This window comes from Salmo salar, chromosome ssa24 (assembly GCF_905237065.1).
Source record: "Salmo salar chromosome ssa24, Ssal_v3.1, whole genome shotgun sequence".
NCBI lineage: Eukaryota > Metazoa > Chordata > Actinopteri > Salmoniformes > Salmonidae > Salmo > Salmo salar.
In genome coordinates, this window is record NC_059465.1 from 11,607,509 (window position 1) to 11,624,531 (window position 17,023).

General features: G+C 41.2%; 1 protein-coding gene across 2 annotated transcripts; it reads left to right on the forward strand.

Annotated features, from left to right (window-relative positions):
- Positions 1–571: 571 nt before the first annotated feature.
- LOC106585096 (T-box transcription factor TBX1) lies at positions 572–10,250 on the forward strand. 2 transcript variants are annotated; one of them, XM_014170925.2, is made up of 8 exons: positions 572–1,464; positions 2,905–3,238; positions 5,410–5,511; positions 5,749–5,920; positions 6,479–6,634; positions 8,142–8,209; positions 8,491–8,588; positions 9,142–10,250. In XM_014170925.2, exons 1-8 carry the CDS (start codon positions 1,278–1,280, stop codon positions 9,525–9,527), a joined length of 1,503 nt encoding a protein of 500 aa, XP_014026400.1. In that variant the 5' UTR covers positions 572–1,277; the 3' UTR covers positions 9,528–10,250. The 2 variants fall into 2 exon arrangements, with proteins under 2 accessions (XP_014026400.1, XP_014026399.1); XM_014170924.2 differs by having other exon boundaries at positions 573–1,464; positions 2,854–3,238.
- Positions 10,251–17,023: the final 6,773 nt, after the last annotated feature.

The following is a 17,023-nucleotide window of genomic DNA, read 5'->3' on the forward strand; positions in this document are numbered from 1 at the left end:
TAGTAGCCCGCTGCGGCCGCAAGTTATTCAATCGCCCAAGTGTAAATTAGACTAAACCCCAGTTGCTATCGCAGAAGCTCAACAAAACATAACTTTTGTTACTATTAATTAATTATGAAGCTTGATAAGCTGATAACCCGATAGGCCTACTGTAAACGCAAGATAATGGTCAAGTGCCTAGGATCGCGCATGATGGCAGCTCTCCTTGCGTTACAGACAGGCTCCCAGGACAGCAGCCCAAGACCCTAGTGACTTTATTAACACTTGCGCTGAACTTTGTTTACAGTCCACCATGGCCAGCCACAAACTACATTATCCTACGTTTGAGTATATCTGTAAGCGTTGCGAGATAAAAAAAAAAATGCATTTAGTGGACACATAATAATGATTTTATCCATATTGCTTAAAATTGTCTGATGGTGAGATTATGTAGGCCTATTGGTCTGGGCCAGACATTGCACCAACAATTAATGAGTGAGTGTGTGGGAGTGAATTAATTGACTGTAACCCTAAATGAATACACTATTCCTACCTCTATAAAAGTAGGGATAACAACACGACAATGCATAGGCTAGTTCATTAGACAGGAGGGGACAACAACGCCCACATGTCCAAAGTAGACTATTTGGAAATTACGCGCGCTGTCCTTGCACAACCAAAGGACCTAAACATATAATTCACTTTACAATTGCAGTACTTTGAAGCCTGACATCCGCAATGACGTTAAACTTTTTTTGTTGCAAAATGAATAAAACATTTGGCACATTGATTGACAAGGTCTTATTCAAATAAAACTTCTAGTCAAAGCGTGCACACTTTTTTCGAGCCCTGCATGGGAGGCGTGGAGCTCTCACTTTTGACATTCTCTCTCTCTGCAGTAGCTTCTCCTCAAGGCAGACTAGCGAACTCTTATGACATCACCCAGCCACCGAATGGGGGAAGAAGGGAACAGCTCTCTGCGGATGAACGATGTTTTAATAGAAGTGGACGTGTTTGGGCATATCAATTGAATTCGTGCAAGGGAAAAGTTTTTAAAGTTGTTCAAATCTTCAAAAAGATTCCGTGGGAATACTTTGCTTTGAAAACAGCGGAGTTACCCATAGCCTACTTCGCCGAAAGGTCCCTGAATTGGCTACCAACGAATGTTAGAGGCGAAATGTAAAACTATAACTATTGTAGCGTATGTTCCTGCGCATTGTGTCTAGTCTCCTGCTTTCTGGAATAGAGCACAAAGGAAGCAGAGGAGAGACGGCTTTTCTCGACTTCATTTCTCGCCTATGGACGACAGCGGTCCCCTCTCTCCAAAGGCAAATGCTTTCAGTATAGCCTCTCTGATTTCAGCTGCAGAGCAAGCAGGAAACGCAACATTTGACAAACACGGCACTGGCCTGGACAAGCAACACCAGCACGACTGTTACAGTTCATTGAAAATGCACTACAGCACTGTCACCAGGGAAATGGAAGGTACGAGCGCGGTCTTGACAATAACCGTGTAAATATTTGCTTGCGTTAAGTTTGTTTGATGATCATCTCAGGTTCTTGTTGCATGTAGATGTGATCTTGTTCCCGTAACATCCTACAATTGAGCAACCATGTTTGCGTTAGTGTAGATATGAAATGCATAACTAAAGCAATGTTGATACTGGAGTAGAATGTAAAAAAAAGTAGGCTTCTATGAAAATATTCCCGAAAAGTCACTTCCAGTAGGCTATAGGAACGTTCGGGGAGAAGTATGATGCATATGACGATAAGAAGTTATAACTAATAAACGAATCACAACTTATAAATCACCCAGTAATCATGTTGCCTATCTTCATAGAACTGACATATCTGGTCAAAATAGGGATTTCAGTTGCATTTCAAATCACAGTGAGTTCGTAAATACTACTTCAGAGAAGAAAAGAGCACGATAACACATTTTGAAAATAAGGAACGAGAAGTCAGTGGCCGGGGTAGCCTACATGGGGCACCAGTTCATATTAATGGTAAAAACAGTTTATAGGCCTATATCCAACACATTGGCATGTGTCCCTTATCCCAGTTCCATTTGGCAAAACAATGTAACATACAATTCACCTCGAAATAACCTTATGTGTTTGTTTGTGCATGCAAATAAGTGTTTGTTTACCTTGTAAAAACGTTTACCCTCCACTGTGCCAGCTATCCCGTCTATTGTTACGGGAAGACGATGTGGGCGATTCCCTTATCCAAAAGTAAATGGGTGCCGGAAAGCCCATTAAAAAGGGGCGCACTTCACTGTCAATCAGTCTCGTCCCAAGGCAGGCGGGGAAAGGGACTTTACCTGCAGTTCCTTATCTAAATAGAAATAAGACCTGGTTTTATCGTGAAGGGGAGGCCCTAGATAAGAGAGAAGAAGTCTGGATTGCAGTGTATCATACTGCAGTAGGGCAGCAGAGCAGAGGCCGCCTGGAATACTTTTGAACACAATCCCTCGAAAAAAACAACTTGCGTGTGCACAGGGTTATAGTTCTACAAAACCATTTTTGATCAGGATTGGGAATATTAATTAGGGGCGCCGAAAAAACAAAGTTCTGAATCAACTTTTTTTCCACTATTTGGACGTTTTGCGAGAAATGCTGCGATTGAATTCTGTAACTGCAACATACATTTTAGGATGTAGCCTGTAGTTTATTACAGCATCGGATGCAACAGCGATGATTAATGAACGCAGAAAACACCAAGACACACTATTGTAAAACTACTCGATCATTTATAAAGAGTGTTTGACGTTGAAGAAAATAACTCGAGCCTACAACTACTTTTCAGGGTTGTTTTATTGCTATCCACAAGTGCAACGCATATAGTAAAATCCAGCTTTTGGAATGATTTCAGCGATATCCAGTCCGTGGCTGACGCAGCTGTCCCATTTTTGCGATGTTGCAGCCTTCACTACTAGCAGCCTAAGCAGCCTCAACACGTCAGGAAGTTACCATCTCTCCCCGTCCCCCGGGGACCCCTACAGCCAACATGAAACCCACTTTGAGCCCTGCCCGGCCGCTCAACACAGCTACAACTACTCGGGGTCGAACCCGGCCCAGGCCCAGCACAGCGACACCGGGACTTCCAACTGTTCCTCCTCCAGCTCCACGCCGAACAGCAAGTCTCTGGTGAAAAAGAACCCTAAGGTGGCCAACATTAACGTTCAGTTGGAGATGAAAGCTTTATGGGATGAATTTAATCAGCTGGGAACAGAGATGATCGTTACCAAGGCTGGAAGGTGAGTGGAATTTACACCATGAGACATGCAGGCTTCACTATAGTGCATTGGGCCTCCAGATATGAGCTCATGTTATACATGAACAAATATTTAGTTGCGAATTTCAAATGTATCACCTGAGAGCTCGCACATACAACGTAAATCATGAGATACGTTGGGAGATAATATTTAAAGTCGGTGTGTATAGTGAATTACAAGTTGATGTTGGTGTGATGCTGCAATGGAAATTACGCAGCAATATACAGGCTTTCGATCTACTGAAAACATCTTTCAGCTCATGCTTTTTGAATTGCTCGTCATGTTTTACCATACAACTTAGACAAACTATTCACTAATAAACTATTTAAGGAATATTCTGTAGTGTTATAATATAACCAACTCCAGCCAATAGACAGACAGACCCCTGATATAATTTCTAGACAGATTGGAACGGAATCAAATAGGCCTATTAGCCTATTAGCATGTTAAGCATGCTCTTAAATTACGCATTTTTATTTGTAGTAGTAGATACAATTAAGACGACGCCATTTCCCCACAAATACATTCAAAACGGCCTACATGTTTGCGCAGAGAAAGCTCAATATTTCTGACTGAATAAAATTACGATATTTATCCAACAGTTTACGCATGCATTTTAGAGAAGAATTGTACGCGTAAATGCCCTTCTGTTTCCCCTAAATGGGTCGTGCTTTCCTTGACATAAGCCCACCGCACGAAAGGTGAACTTGAGCTTTCCTATTCTGAGTAATATCACCATACCTAAGGCATTTATTTCTGGAACCCTAAACCCCAATTTACGCGCCAATGTCACAGGTCGTTATAAGACCATTAGGGTCACAGTAGGTCTTGGGTGTATGCGTTAACCAACAAAGCAGCGGCACTCAAGCATAAACATTACTCCACTGATTCTCACAACAGTGAATGCTACATTAGATTGTTCAAACAGATAGAGAACGGGCTAGAATTCGACTTTATTCGGGCAATGAATAACGAGGTTCCTTTGGTGCTATAGTTATTTTACGGTTACGTTTTCCTCTTGATACCCTCCCGAAATGCAGCATTTAGCGCTTTTCAAAAGCTAGGGAAAGTTTTGAAATAGGCCGATGTTTTGCATAAAAATAACTTCCTACTGTAAACATTCCACATAATAGTAAAATGACAGGCCAATAACCTATTTCTTGCTCTAATATAACTTCATATGTACCTGCTGTCTCATAGGCAACAGAGTAACACAATATTTGATGTAATTGTAATATCAGTCAAAAACCATATTGATTCATTCGCTGTATGACTAGGCCCACTTGCCATATCTATCAGTTAACTTTTAATAACTGCGTTTTTTAAATTAAATTTTTACAGTTGTGTTTTATGGATTTGAGCATCCATAAGAGATGGCATTTACGCAGGCTCAGTTTACCTATAGGGTGACAGCAGAAAAACATCTGTCATTCAGAGATACTAGGCAACACAGGATCCGAGAGAGGGTACTTTAAAAGCTACTTTAACCTCACCTATCCACAACTGCAGCCTTGAATAGACACTGACGTTAATTGAGCGGTGATTTTAGGATCACTTTCACTGGTTTGGCGGATTACTCCACACACAATAAAACGTTTTACGGTATGATACACCCCTCATGCGAGTGTGAGCAGGAGAAAGAGAAAGTAGGCATATTTATTAAAGAGACAGGGAAAAAAAAGAACAGCCCCTCGTGCGTATAAATGACTGGAATCCATCAAAGGGTAGAAGAGAAATGCAAGTGGATGTGCAGTGTTATATAAAGCTAAGCGTAATTTGGGTTAACCAAAAATGTAACACGTCGTTTATCCACCCATTAAATCGCGTCATACTCAGTATATGCCTAAAATCCCGGGCCTGCTTTTTTTGTTGAATAGGAAGGCGTCATAACGTCATGTAGGCCTACTGCAACAACAAACCCCAAAAACCATAACAATACGGTTGTGGCTGCGGGTGAAATAATATTTTCGACTGTCGTAAAAACCCAATATTATATCAAAAAGCATATCTCAACATATTGCTTATATCCTGATGGGAATTTCCCAAAATGGCAAGTAAACCCCAGTGACAAACACTTGCAGATCAGACCATGCAATGCTAGAGCCAAGTCAAAGAAAACTGCTTTTAATATATCCATGTGTTTTCTCTGTCAGGCGAATGTTTCCTACGTTTCAAGTGAAAATATTTGGAATGGATCCTATGGCAGACTACATGCTGCTAATGGATTTCTTACCAGTCGACGACAAAAGATACAGGTATGTTTTATTTGCCAAATGAACAAGATACAAATCTACACTTTTCTTGGGAAATATTTTGTGCCAGTGAACATTAGCTGCAGTGGGTGTAGGGCAATGGCCAGTGGACCTGCATCCAACTCACAGTAGGCCCGAGACAATACATTTCATTGGAAAACAGAACGTTGGCATACAATCCACTGAGACCCCCTGTAACCTCGGTGAAAATGTTGCTCGTTTTTCTTCTTACTTTCATAGGTATGCTTTCCACAGCTCCTCGTGGCTGGTGGCGGGTAAAGCTGACCCTGCTACTCCGGGGAGAGTTCACTACCACCCCGACTCTCCAGCCAAGGGCGCACAGTGGATGAAGCAGATAGTCTCATTCGATAAACTAAAACTCACTAACAATTTACTGGATGACAATGGACATGTAAGTACATTGTAGCGAAGACCCTGGTTTACTAAATACAATGTGTATCCACGAGTAAGATGTTATAGCCTATAGGCCACATGTCACAAGAAATCATACTATTTGAAATGTATTTGAACTGAATGTATCTGCTTTCAAATGACTTTAAAGAGAGCATGATTAAAAAAAAACTATACCTGCACATGTATGTCTTGTGCGCCAAATAGTTTCCACGGCAGAATTGTTTCACATATCCTAAACCACACAACATTTTTCCAGTTTACCCATTTGTGTTGGATATCTTCGGGTAATTTTATAGGTGTAGATATTTTTGTTGTTGATTTTACATCATTTCAATCCATGCGTAATTGGATACATTTGGTTGTGCGTAAAATAGGCCTATAGTGCGGAAAATCTATTGACTTCCATAAGAATTATGCTCATTCATTAATTAACTGACCCTTGCGTTGACGAGCCAACATCGGGTTTCGAAAACAATATTTAGAGACATCACAATCGACAAATGTCCATTGCGTTAAGTAAAATAGGCCTAACCTCTTCCTCTCTCTCCCCCTGCAGATCATTCTAAACTCAATGCACAGATACCAGCCAAGGTTCCACGTCGTCTATGTGGACCCACGCAAAGACAGCGAGAAGTATGCGGAGGAGAATTATAAGACCTTTGTTTTTGAGGAAACACGGTTCACGGCGGTAACAGCATACCAAAACCACAGGGTAAGATGTCGCCCTCTATGTGCTATGCAGATATAATAACACACATTTTAACATATTATAACATGATAATAGATGGTTGTTATTGTTGTTGATTTCACACTGTATTTCGTGAACAAGCAGTGTTTTTACAACATGGGACAATTTAAAAAGTATAAATGAATGAGGCCAAATACAAATCAGCAGGCCTAAAACAGGATAAACGTGGGGCCAGCCTGTTGGCCTGTATTTCTAGAATAATGAAGTAAAACTAATAGGGCCTAATCTGTTAGGTTATACACTTGTATAACAATAGTAATTAACGTAATAATTTGCATGACAAATAATTATATTGACAAACGAATAGCCTATAACTGACGCAAGGATCGCAAAAAAAAAAATATATATATATATATATATATATATTCATGTGGGCATTATTTGACCATTCCATATTTCGAACAAAACACAACCTAACAGCATTCATTGCAAGTAAACATGGCTTTATTTCATAAAACTATTTAGGTATCATTAAAAAAAATGACTAAGAATAGTATTTGTACCCCAGTGAAATAAATGATGGAATATGCTGACAAGCTTTAAATTAAAAGACATGACAAACACATTTAAGAAATAGGCTATAGGCTTTTCTGACCGTGAAAAAAAAGCCTGATCATTCATTTTACGGAACATCTGATTCTTCCCTCTTCTTTTGATCCCTCCCATTTCAGCTTGATCCCCGTTAACTTTTTACTAAATATTGTATTGTATCAAATAGCTGAACATAATTCCTTTACGTGATATTTTTGCCCCTGAAAATTATCTGTGTCACTGATGCCACTGCACAGCTGTCCAGTTTCTCGTTTTTCCCTCTGTCTTTCCTGCTATGCGTTCTATCTGTTTGACCCATTCGTATCCAACTGGTCTTCTACGCGCACTAAGGGGCATTCATTTTGTTGTTCAACTCATTCCGGAAATTCATGACCACATAACTTCATTCGCGGATGTACAAAACTATTAGCCTCATCAATTATTAAAAATGACATGTTCAGCTGACATTTTTATTCAGTGTCGAGGCCACAATAAATCACTTCTTAGGACTAAACTGTAATTTTGTAGGCATAGGCCTAGCCATTATTACAAAAATACGTTTTATATTTGTAGCCTATGTTAATAAATGCCTTACCTACCTTTTAACATGTTGGTTATAATAGACATGTCTCTATACAAGAGAAAAGGGGAGCGGCTATAGCGTCGTTCTTTATGGCAACGTAACGGTAAACGCTTTGACCCTCACTAGTTAGGCCTATATCACGCCATAGGCAGATACTCGTTCCGCTCTATTGTTCCGTGTTGAGTAGGCCTAGGCTACATTGTATTTCGTGAATATTACACGTTCGAATGTCATGTATTTAACCCTAATCATAACCTAAACCCAAAAGCCTGAAAAAGCCGCACGTAATGTGTTGTTCTGGGTTGGATTTTCCACTTTGACATGGAGGTTTACCTGACTTTGTCCTTTTGGTTGTAGATCACGCAGCTGAAAATCGCCAGTAATCCTTTTGCAAAGGGCTTCAGGGACTGTGATCCAGAGGACTGGTGAGAAAACTTTAAACTCCATTTAGGTCTACTCAATTCATCAGTGACGATTTGATTAATCTTCACAAAACTGCATCAAATTGTTTTTAAATGGGCCCAGTGAATATGAAATGTGCTAGTCTATTTACAGCCAATGTCATACATAAGTAAATCACATTTAATTATTTGTGTCTTGTGGCTCTGTTAATGTGCATCTTAATACATAATAAAGTTATTGGTGTTTTTTTACACACAAAATATTTTACAGTACAGTGTAACTGAATTCATTCTCTCTGCTCCAGGCCCAGGAATCACAGGCCAGGCTCTCTGCCAATTATGAGTGCCTTTGCAAGAACAAGGAACCCAATGTCGTCTCCCCCACAGCAGAACTCAGAAAAAGGTCTGTAGCCCTCCCTTTCTCAGAAGAGGAATATAATTAAGTTCATTACCTTCACTGAGAGACCTAATGAATCCAGGAATGATCTTTTATAACAAAATGTACACATTTCATCTTAATTTAGCAATACTATAACTGAAATACGAGTAAATGTTGGCTTTCATAAGTTCATATCCATGTAAAATACAGGACAGATATCACCTACAGTAAATATAACTTTCACAATGTATATTGCAGAATTATAGAAATGCATTGTATGACCACAGATCAGGATGCCTTGGTGTGCTTGCTCTTGGCTTGGCTAATGTGTTAGTGGCGCAGCGATCTAAGGCACTGCATCTCAGTGCTAGAGGCATCACTACAGACCCTGGTTCGATTCCAGGCTGTATCACAACTGGCCATGATTGGGAGTCCCATAGGGCAGTGCACAATTGGTCCAGTGTCGTCCGGGTTAGGCCGTCATTGTAAATACAAATTTGTTCTTAACTGACTTGCCTAGTTAAATAAAGGTTTTGCCGATCTCTGACTGTCTGCTATTGTTTGTTGTTGACGTTAGAGGACAGTAGGCGGGACTACGACCGGGACCCCAGTGGTACGCCGATGCACGCCGACCCCGCCCACCAGCTGATGTCACGCGTCCTCAGCCCCGCTCTCCCCATCCCAGGAGGCCTCCACGCCGTCTCCCTCACCAGCGGCCGGCCCAGCCCTCCCCACGATTTGCGTACCCCGGACGGCCACCCGCTGGCCCCAGACACCCTGCATCACCACCCCTACAAGTACCCCACATCCTACGAACACTACCTGGGGGCTAAGACCCGGCCAGCGCCGTACCCTTTACCCGGCCTCAGAGGACACACGTACCACCACCACATGAACCCAGCCACAGCTAACATGTACTCTGCCACCAGCGCCCCCTCTAACTATGACTACGGGCCAAGATAATGAATATATAGCTGTAGCCGGCAGCCGCTGCCCATGGCCGACACACCTGGGCCACCGCTACTAGCTAGCTAACGCTGTGGAAAAGCAAACACACAGGAGGGGAGGGACAACACAACTCTGTCTTCATGGCTGATGCAATGTCAAGCGAGTGGGGAGATTGCGCGGTGCGCCCCTGTTGCTGGATACCCTCCACCCCTCAGAGAGAGACAAAAACTTCCGTATTTATTTTAGGGAAACGTATCTTGGCAGGAAGTACAGACTGCCTTCTGAGCCCAAGCAGGGGTCTGTCTTGACCTCTGAACGTTGACAGCAATAGCTCTATATGAGGGTACCTTTTTCCTGTGTGGTAGAGCGAAGCAGACAGTGAGCCCTCTCTTAAAACATGGATGACGCATTACCACGGACTGGAAATTATTATTTTTTGTGTTGGATGCACTTTGTTTTTTTTTTGCTTTCAAAAAAGCCATATGTTATATAGTCAATCAAGCTTCCATAAATATACAAAGATATTTGCATGTTGAGCTCATCAGATAGGTGTTAAAATGCCTTTGAAATTTTGTTTTTTTGTTCGAGAAAAAAAAAATGGATTTGATTTTTTAACCATCCTGAGATACAGCCCTGAGAAGCTTGTACCACGGCACTGACTTGCAGCAATTCTAAGTAAATAAATACAGCATGACTGTTCTGTAACTGTAAAATAAACATCACATTCTTAACTTTTAATTCATAAAGCACGAGTCCTCCCTGCCTGTGCGCTATCATGGGGCCAGGAAAGACCTTGCCTCATTGATTGCATTATTCTGTTTCCTCAAACTGGATTTACCCAGTTGGATTATGGTGTTCAGTGTATATGTGAGAGAGAGGGGGACTTAGAACCTGTCTAAACATTAGGTTGTACACGGACCGATATGCTACAGTTCAAAGGTCAGCATCCACACCTGGGTCTACAGAATTATTCAATGGTGTATTACATAGAAGAGGAATCATGCTACACATACACACACTCATAGTTGCACAGTAATAGGACCATACTTCCAAAAGGTAAACCCACACATGGAAAGGCCAAGCCCCTTAATTGTGTGTGTGTGGGCACGCACATGTGTGTATATATATATATATATATGTGGGTTGTGTGCGCGGGCAAGTGTGTTTGTGGATTGTGTGTGCAAGTGTGTGGGGTAGTGTGTGTGTGAAAATAAAGGCAAAATCAACTAGGCATACCATTGCGCAATCCAGCAACAAAATTTGATAATCAGGAATTCTATCCAACCCAAATCTATTAAATCAAACATTTCTTATTTCTTGTTCTGAAACAAAAATCACTTATTTTTTTAAGCTTTAAATGTAATAAGCATGTGCAGGCCTATATGCAATTTTTAGATTTTTTAAAATATATTTCAAAATGTTGTTGGCAAATGAAACAAAAAGTGTAGGCTATAAAACAAATCATTTTTTGCAGCCAGATTTGTCAATTGGTCAGACCACCATATAAATCAAATTGTGCAATTGCTACATTAAATTATTGAGAAAACCAAATACTGCAGTATGGATTCAAACGTATTATCAACATTAAACTTGTTTAACTTAAAAACATCTACAATATCAGGAGAGGGAATAGCTTTAACCATGAACAACAGGTCATACAGCCAACCATCTGACTTCCCAGAAAAATACCCACTTTGTCTCTTCTACACAGACAAGAATAAAACACTAAACATTTCCTCTTAAAGGCCCGGTGCAGTCAAACACGTGACCACTCCCAGACAGTCCTAGCAGAATTCTTGCTTGAGAAATTGCTCTTTGCTAAGAAGCCATTTGTTTATTTTTTACAATTTAAATTGAAAACAAATCACAGTAAATCTACTTAATTGTTACCCAGAAATGATTTGATATCGATATAAAAAACGGCTGCATTGGACTTTTAAAGGATCTATTCCTCACATGAAATGCCACAGTAGTGTTGTATTTTTTGCTTAAAAAGGACCAATAGCCAAAAACACACATTCGAATTCCGTGCAGTGCCGTCTCTATTAGAAATCGGTCCTATAAAGGGATGCTTTGTTGTCAAGGATAATTCTTGCTAAAATAACATGCTGTTCGGGGATCTGGGAATATCATGACAATAGGAGACGTCATGATTCATTTCAAGTATGCATCTTCTCTTCAAGTATGCATCTTCTCTTCAAGTATGCATCTTCTCTTCAAGCGCATGCAGCTGCGGAAGGGTCCAAAATATGTGGGACGCCCGTGCGCAGGTTGACCTCTGCCTGTTATATGACTTGTGAAGGAATCAAATCTTAAATAATTTGTCCACTCATTTGACCGTCAACTAATTGATCGCATACATTCTGTTTAGGGTACTAACACCAACAACAGAGACCTGAACACGTGGAATTCAGGAATACATGAAATAAGAGCTGCTCTCGTTTGAGGGAAATCGTTTTTTCCCCAAATACAATCATTTTACTGTAGGTTAGGACTAGGCTACATATATTTCCAAGTTCGAACAAAATTAAGATTCAAATTTAAACACACGCCGATAAATTTGATGATCAAATTAGCCTTGGAAAAACAATACTTGTTTCGATTGAAAGTTATTCCTGACACTACATTCCTACAAAATTGCCACATTTAAACAATACTAATTCAATAACTAAAATAATGCATGCCTAATGTATAAACAATTCTAACATTTACATTTGCATGAAATCCAGGATAAAAGTGTGATTATATGATACATTTGGAAGCAAAGAAAGTATTCACGAAAGTTTGCCTTAATAGGCCTACCATCATGCACTGATTCGATATGGACTGGTTCTACAATATTATAACGCCTTAAGCAAATTTCTAAACAATAATGCTATTGCAGATTTACTAACAATTTTGTAGTTGCTAAATACGTAAACACATTTTCCTTCACATTCACAATATTCCTGGTTCCTGTGTGACCTGGACAGGAAGCGTCAGTCTGGAGAATTGAGGCTCCCTTCGCGTGAGCTGAACTTCGGCTGGGCGTAATGAGAAGTGACCCATCAGGAAGGCGAGGACACCGAGACCCAGGCCTCTTCCGTTAGGTCGAGGACTCTTCCGTTAGGTAGACCCAGCTGTGTTTATCCTTGCAGTGCTTCGCCTTGATGTTGGGCCAGTGGTCCCGAACCTGCGCCACTCTCCGACTGTCCGCTCGCTGAGGGCCGCCAGGTGAGGACAGGACAGGAATCCATGGCCATAACTGACAGATAATTACCGCTTGGACACAAAATAATCTCAGAGCAAGGTGGATATTTATGTGACGGACGATGCGCAGTAGCCTATATCACTAGAGTGAAGAAATATGTTTGTGAGTTATGAGTCCCATAAACTTATCACCGTCAACTAAATCCAAACTGGACATTTACGCATGACAGATTGTATTACGGTAGCCTACAGTACGGCTCAAAAGTAGCATAACTCTTAAATATCATTGATAAAACACTCCATTGCTATTAATTACATTTCTATGCATATTTATTTCATATAAAATGCCCTGTAAACATACCACCCTAGATAAAGTAGCCTACACCTGCTCTCAAACAGTGTGACAAGTGGAATTAAATATACATCTAAAACAGCAGTTCATTTTATGCTGCTCCTTGCAACAACAACAACAAAAAGTTAAACTACTACAACTAAAACTATTTTTGAACAAAAATATAAACCAACATGCAACAATTTCAAAGATTTTACTGAGTTACAGCTCATATAAGGAAATCGGTCAATTAAAATACATAAATTAGGCCCTAATCTATGGATTTCACATGACTGGGAATACAGATATACATCCGCTGATAACAGATACCTTAAAAAAAAAAAAAAAAGGTAGAGGCGTGGATTAGAAAACCAGTCAGTATCTGGTGTGACCACTATTTGCCTCATGCAGCGTGACATCTCCTGGAACTGGAACATGCTGTTGTACACGTCGATCCAGAGCATCCCAAATATGCTCAATGGGTGACATGTCTGCTGAGTATGCAGGCCATGGAAGAACTGGGACATTTTCAGCTTCCAGGAATTGTGTACGGATCCTTGCGACACGGGGCCGTGCATTATCATGCTGAAACATGAGGTAATGGCGGCAGAAGAATGACACGACAATGGGCCTAAATTTACATTGATAAAATGCAATTGTGTTCATTGTCCATAGCTTATGCCTGCCCATACCATAAACCCAACGCCACCATGGGACACTGTTCACAACGTTGACATCAGCAAACTGCTCGCCCACACGACGCCATAGACATGGTCTGCGGTTGTGAGGCCGGTTGGACATAATGCCAAATTCTCTGAAACGACATTGGAGGCGGCTTATGGTAGAGAAATTAACATTCAATTCTCTGGCAACAGCTATGATGGACATTCCTGCAGTCAGCATGCCAATTGCACGCTTTCTCAAGACATCTGTGGCATTGTTGTGTGACAAAACCACACATTTTAGAGTTCGTGGCCTTTATATTGTCCCCAGCACAAGGTGCGCCTGTGTAATGATCATGCTGTTTTATCAGCTTCTTGATATGCCACATCTGTCAGGTGGATGGATTTTCTTGGCAAAGGAAAAACGCTCACTAACAGGTATGTAAACAAATGGGTGCACCAAATTTGAGAGAAATAAGCCATTTGTGCGTATGGACAATTTTGGGGATTTTTTTTTTCTCTCCACTTAATGAAACATGGGACCAACACTTTACATGTTGCGTTTATATTTTTGTTCAGTGCATCTTCACCATAATAATGGCTCACAATGATCTGTGATACATAGGCTACATTTTAGACATAAGGCCATGACTGTTCATCATTTTTGCTGCACATTCAGCTCAGGTAGGCCTAAACACTGACATGAATTCCGGTGTTTCCCCACTACTAACCTAATGCTTTAAAAGGTGAGTGGGCATGTCTCAGGCTGAGCCTGTGGAAAAAAACATACTCCAATCAGACAGAAGAATAAGACTTGAGTGAAGTCTTTGGTATTTCTGTATAGCCTAGCTATGCACACAGATGTCTTCAGCTCCAAAGAAGATAGGATGCCAAATGAGGACAGACTCAGGAGAATGAATGATAATGCAACCAGAGGCATCATTTGACACTCATCTGTATCTGGCCCATCTGTTGTGACAAGCCTATCAGAGTTGTGCTCAGTTTGTTTCACCTTTGTGTACATTTCTCCTGCCGCACCCCGGCAGCTTGGCATATCTGTGGACAGATATTAAAAACAAGCCGAGGTAGACCTACTGGAGTCGTTTACCTAAAAGTTATGCAGAGAGAGCAGAGCAAGTGTTTCACATTTTCCCAAAGCTTTTCAGCGAGTGAAGGTACTACAGTTTGTTCCATTTGCCATCGCTGACGGACATTTTATGCTGAATATAAAAAACATCACTAGAGAGAGAAACAACCGTGATGCATTCATATTAGTGTGCAGACGACAAACAAAGATGACTCTGCCTACAAAGCATGGCATTTTACCTGCTCTCAAGCAGAAAACTATTTCCTTACAATCATATTCCTATTCATTTCTGTTTTATAAACATTCATGCTCAGTTCGTCTCACGTCATCACCTAGTAATCCAACCCACCATTAATACACCAAGGTCTATTAAAACCTGTGCTGTAATAGCATAGCAGAGGCCTAGGCTAAGCTAAATACTCCACTGAACTGAAAGAAAATATTCAAAATCACAATGGCCCGCTGACCTTTGACCTCCAAGGCCATGGTAGACACGCTAGGTGATAACTGACTGAGGCACGGGTTCTATTGTGCGTCCGGCCCTGTTGTGGGGTTGTCTCGTCTCTCCATTTATTGACTTCCTAAATGATCCATTATGAGGCGATTTACGACCCCCCCCCCGTCCTCCCTCCCTTAGTTTGTGGGTCGCTCCTCCATTCAGCACACATCTGCAGCAATGAAGCAGCATTTGATTTATCAGAGAACGGACGGAAGCCGGCCCACGCCACTTCTGTTGTTTGTTCAAAGTCTACAGGAGAAGTAGGAAGCTATTAGGAGATTGAACAAGTCGCGGCAGAGGTCACGGACAAAGGTACGGCGAGAAGTCTGAGCGGAGGGAAGACAAGGACGGAGCACGCGCCAGGGGAGTTAGTTCATGTAATGAACGGCTTGTTCTTTCCTCTTACTTGGGAAGGAGGAATATCTAACTGCTGTTAGGAACGTCAGGAGTCCTTGATTTCTCTGGCCTTTTCCTGTAGTCTGACGAGCTACTCCGGTCTAGGTCATCCCAGGAGACTGGGGCTTTATGAAGCAAAATGTCTGTGTGAACGTCTGTTTGAAGTTTATAGCGGTGTAGGCAGCGCAGCCCTGTAACACATGAGATCCCATGCTGCTCATTGACTCACTGGGATATTATTAGAAACACCATTTACACCCAGTAGACAAACATTATGTCTGTTTTCTCTGGTAGTTTGACAACTATGGCGGACGGCTTCTCAACTACCCTGATCAAGGAAGACTCATTTAGTTTCTAGGTTGCAGTTATACAACTGTTGATGCTTGGTGGATGTACAGAAAAACGTATTTATTACCAGGAAATAAAAAAGTAAAAAAGCACAGCATATACTATTTACATATGGTGTACTTGGAGTGTAATTCACAAACCTTAAATGTATCCAGACCTCTGGCAGTCTATGGGGGTGCCACAGGGTTCAATTCTTGGGCCGACTCTCTTCTCTGTATATATCAATGATGTCGCTCTTGCTGCTGGTGAGTCTCTGATCCACCTCTACGGAGACGACACCATTCTGTATACTTTTGGCCCTTCTTTGGACACTGTTAACAACCCTCCAGACAAGCTTCAATGCCATACAACTCTCCTTCCGTGGCCTCCAACTGCTGAACCCCCAAAACCAATTCCTCCTTCGGCCGCCTCTCCTTCCAGTTCTCTGCTGCCAATGACTGGAACGAACTACAAAAATCTCTGAAACTGGAAACACATCTCCCTCACTAGCTTTAAGCACCAGCTGTCAGAGCAGCTCACAGATTATTGCACCTGTACATAGCCCATCTATAATTTAGCCCAAACAACTACCTCTTCCTCTACTGTATTTATTTATTTTTCTCCTTTGCACCCCATTATTTCTACTTTGCACTTTCTTCCACTGCAAATCTACCATTCCAGTGTTTTACTTGCTATATTGTATGTACTTTGCCACCATGGCCTTTTTTTGCCTTTACTGCCCTTATCTCACCTCATTTGCTCACATTGTATATAGACTTATTTTTCTACTGTATTATTGACTGTATGTTTGTTTTACTCCATGTGTAACTCTGTTGTTGTATGTGTCGAACTGCTTTGCTTTATCTTGGCCAGGTCGCAATTGTAAATGAGAACTTGTTCTCAACTTGCCTACCTGGTTAAATAAAGATGAAATAAAAAAATCCAATCAAAGTTTGAATTTGACACATGATTTCCCACAATGCACAGGGGCGACATATTGTACTCACAATGACAAACAGA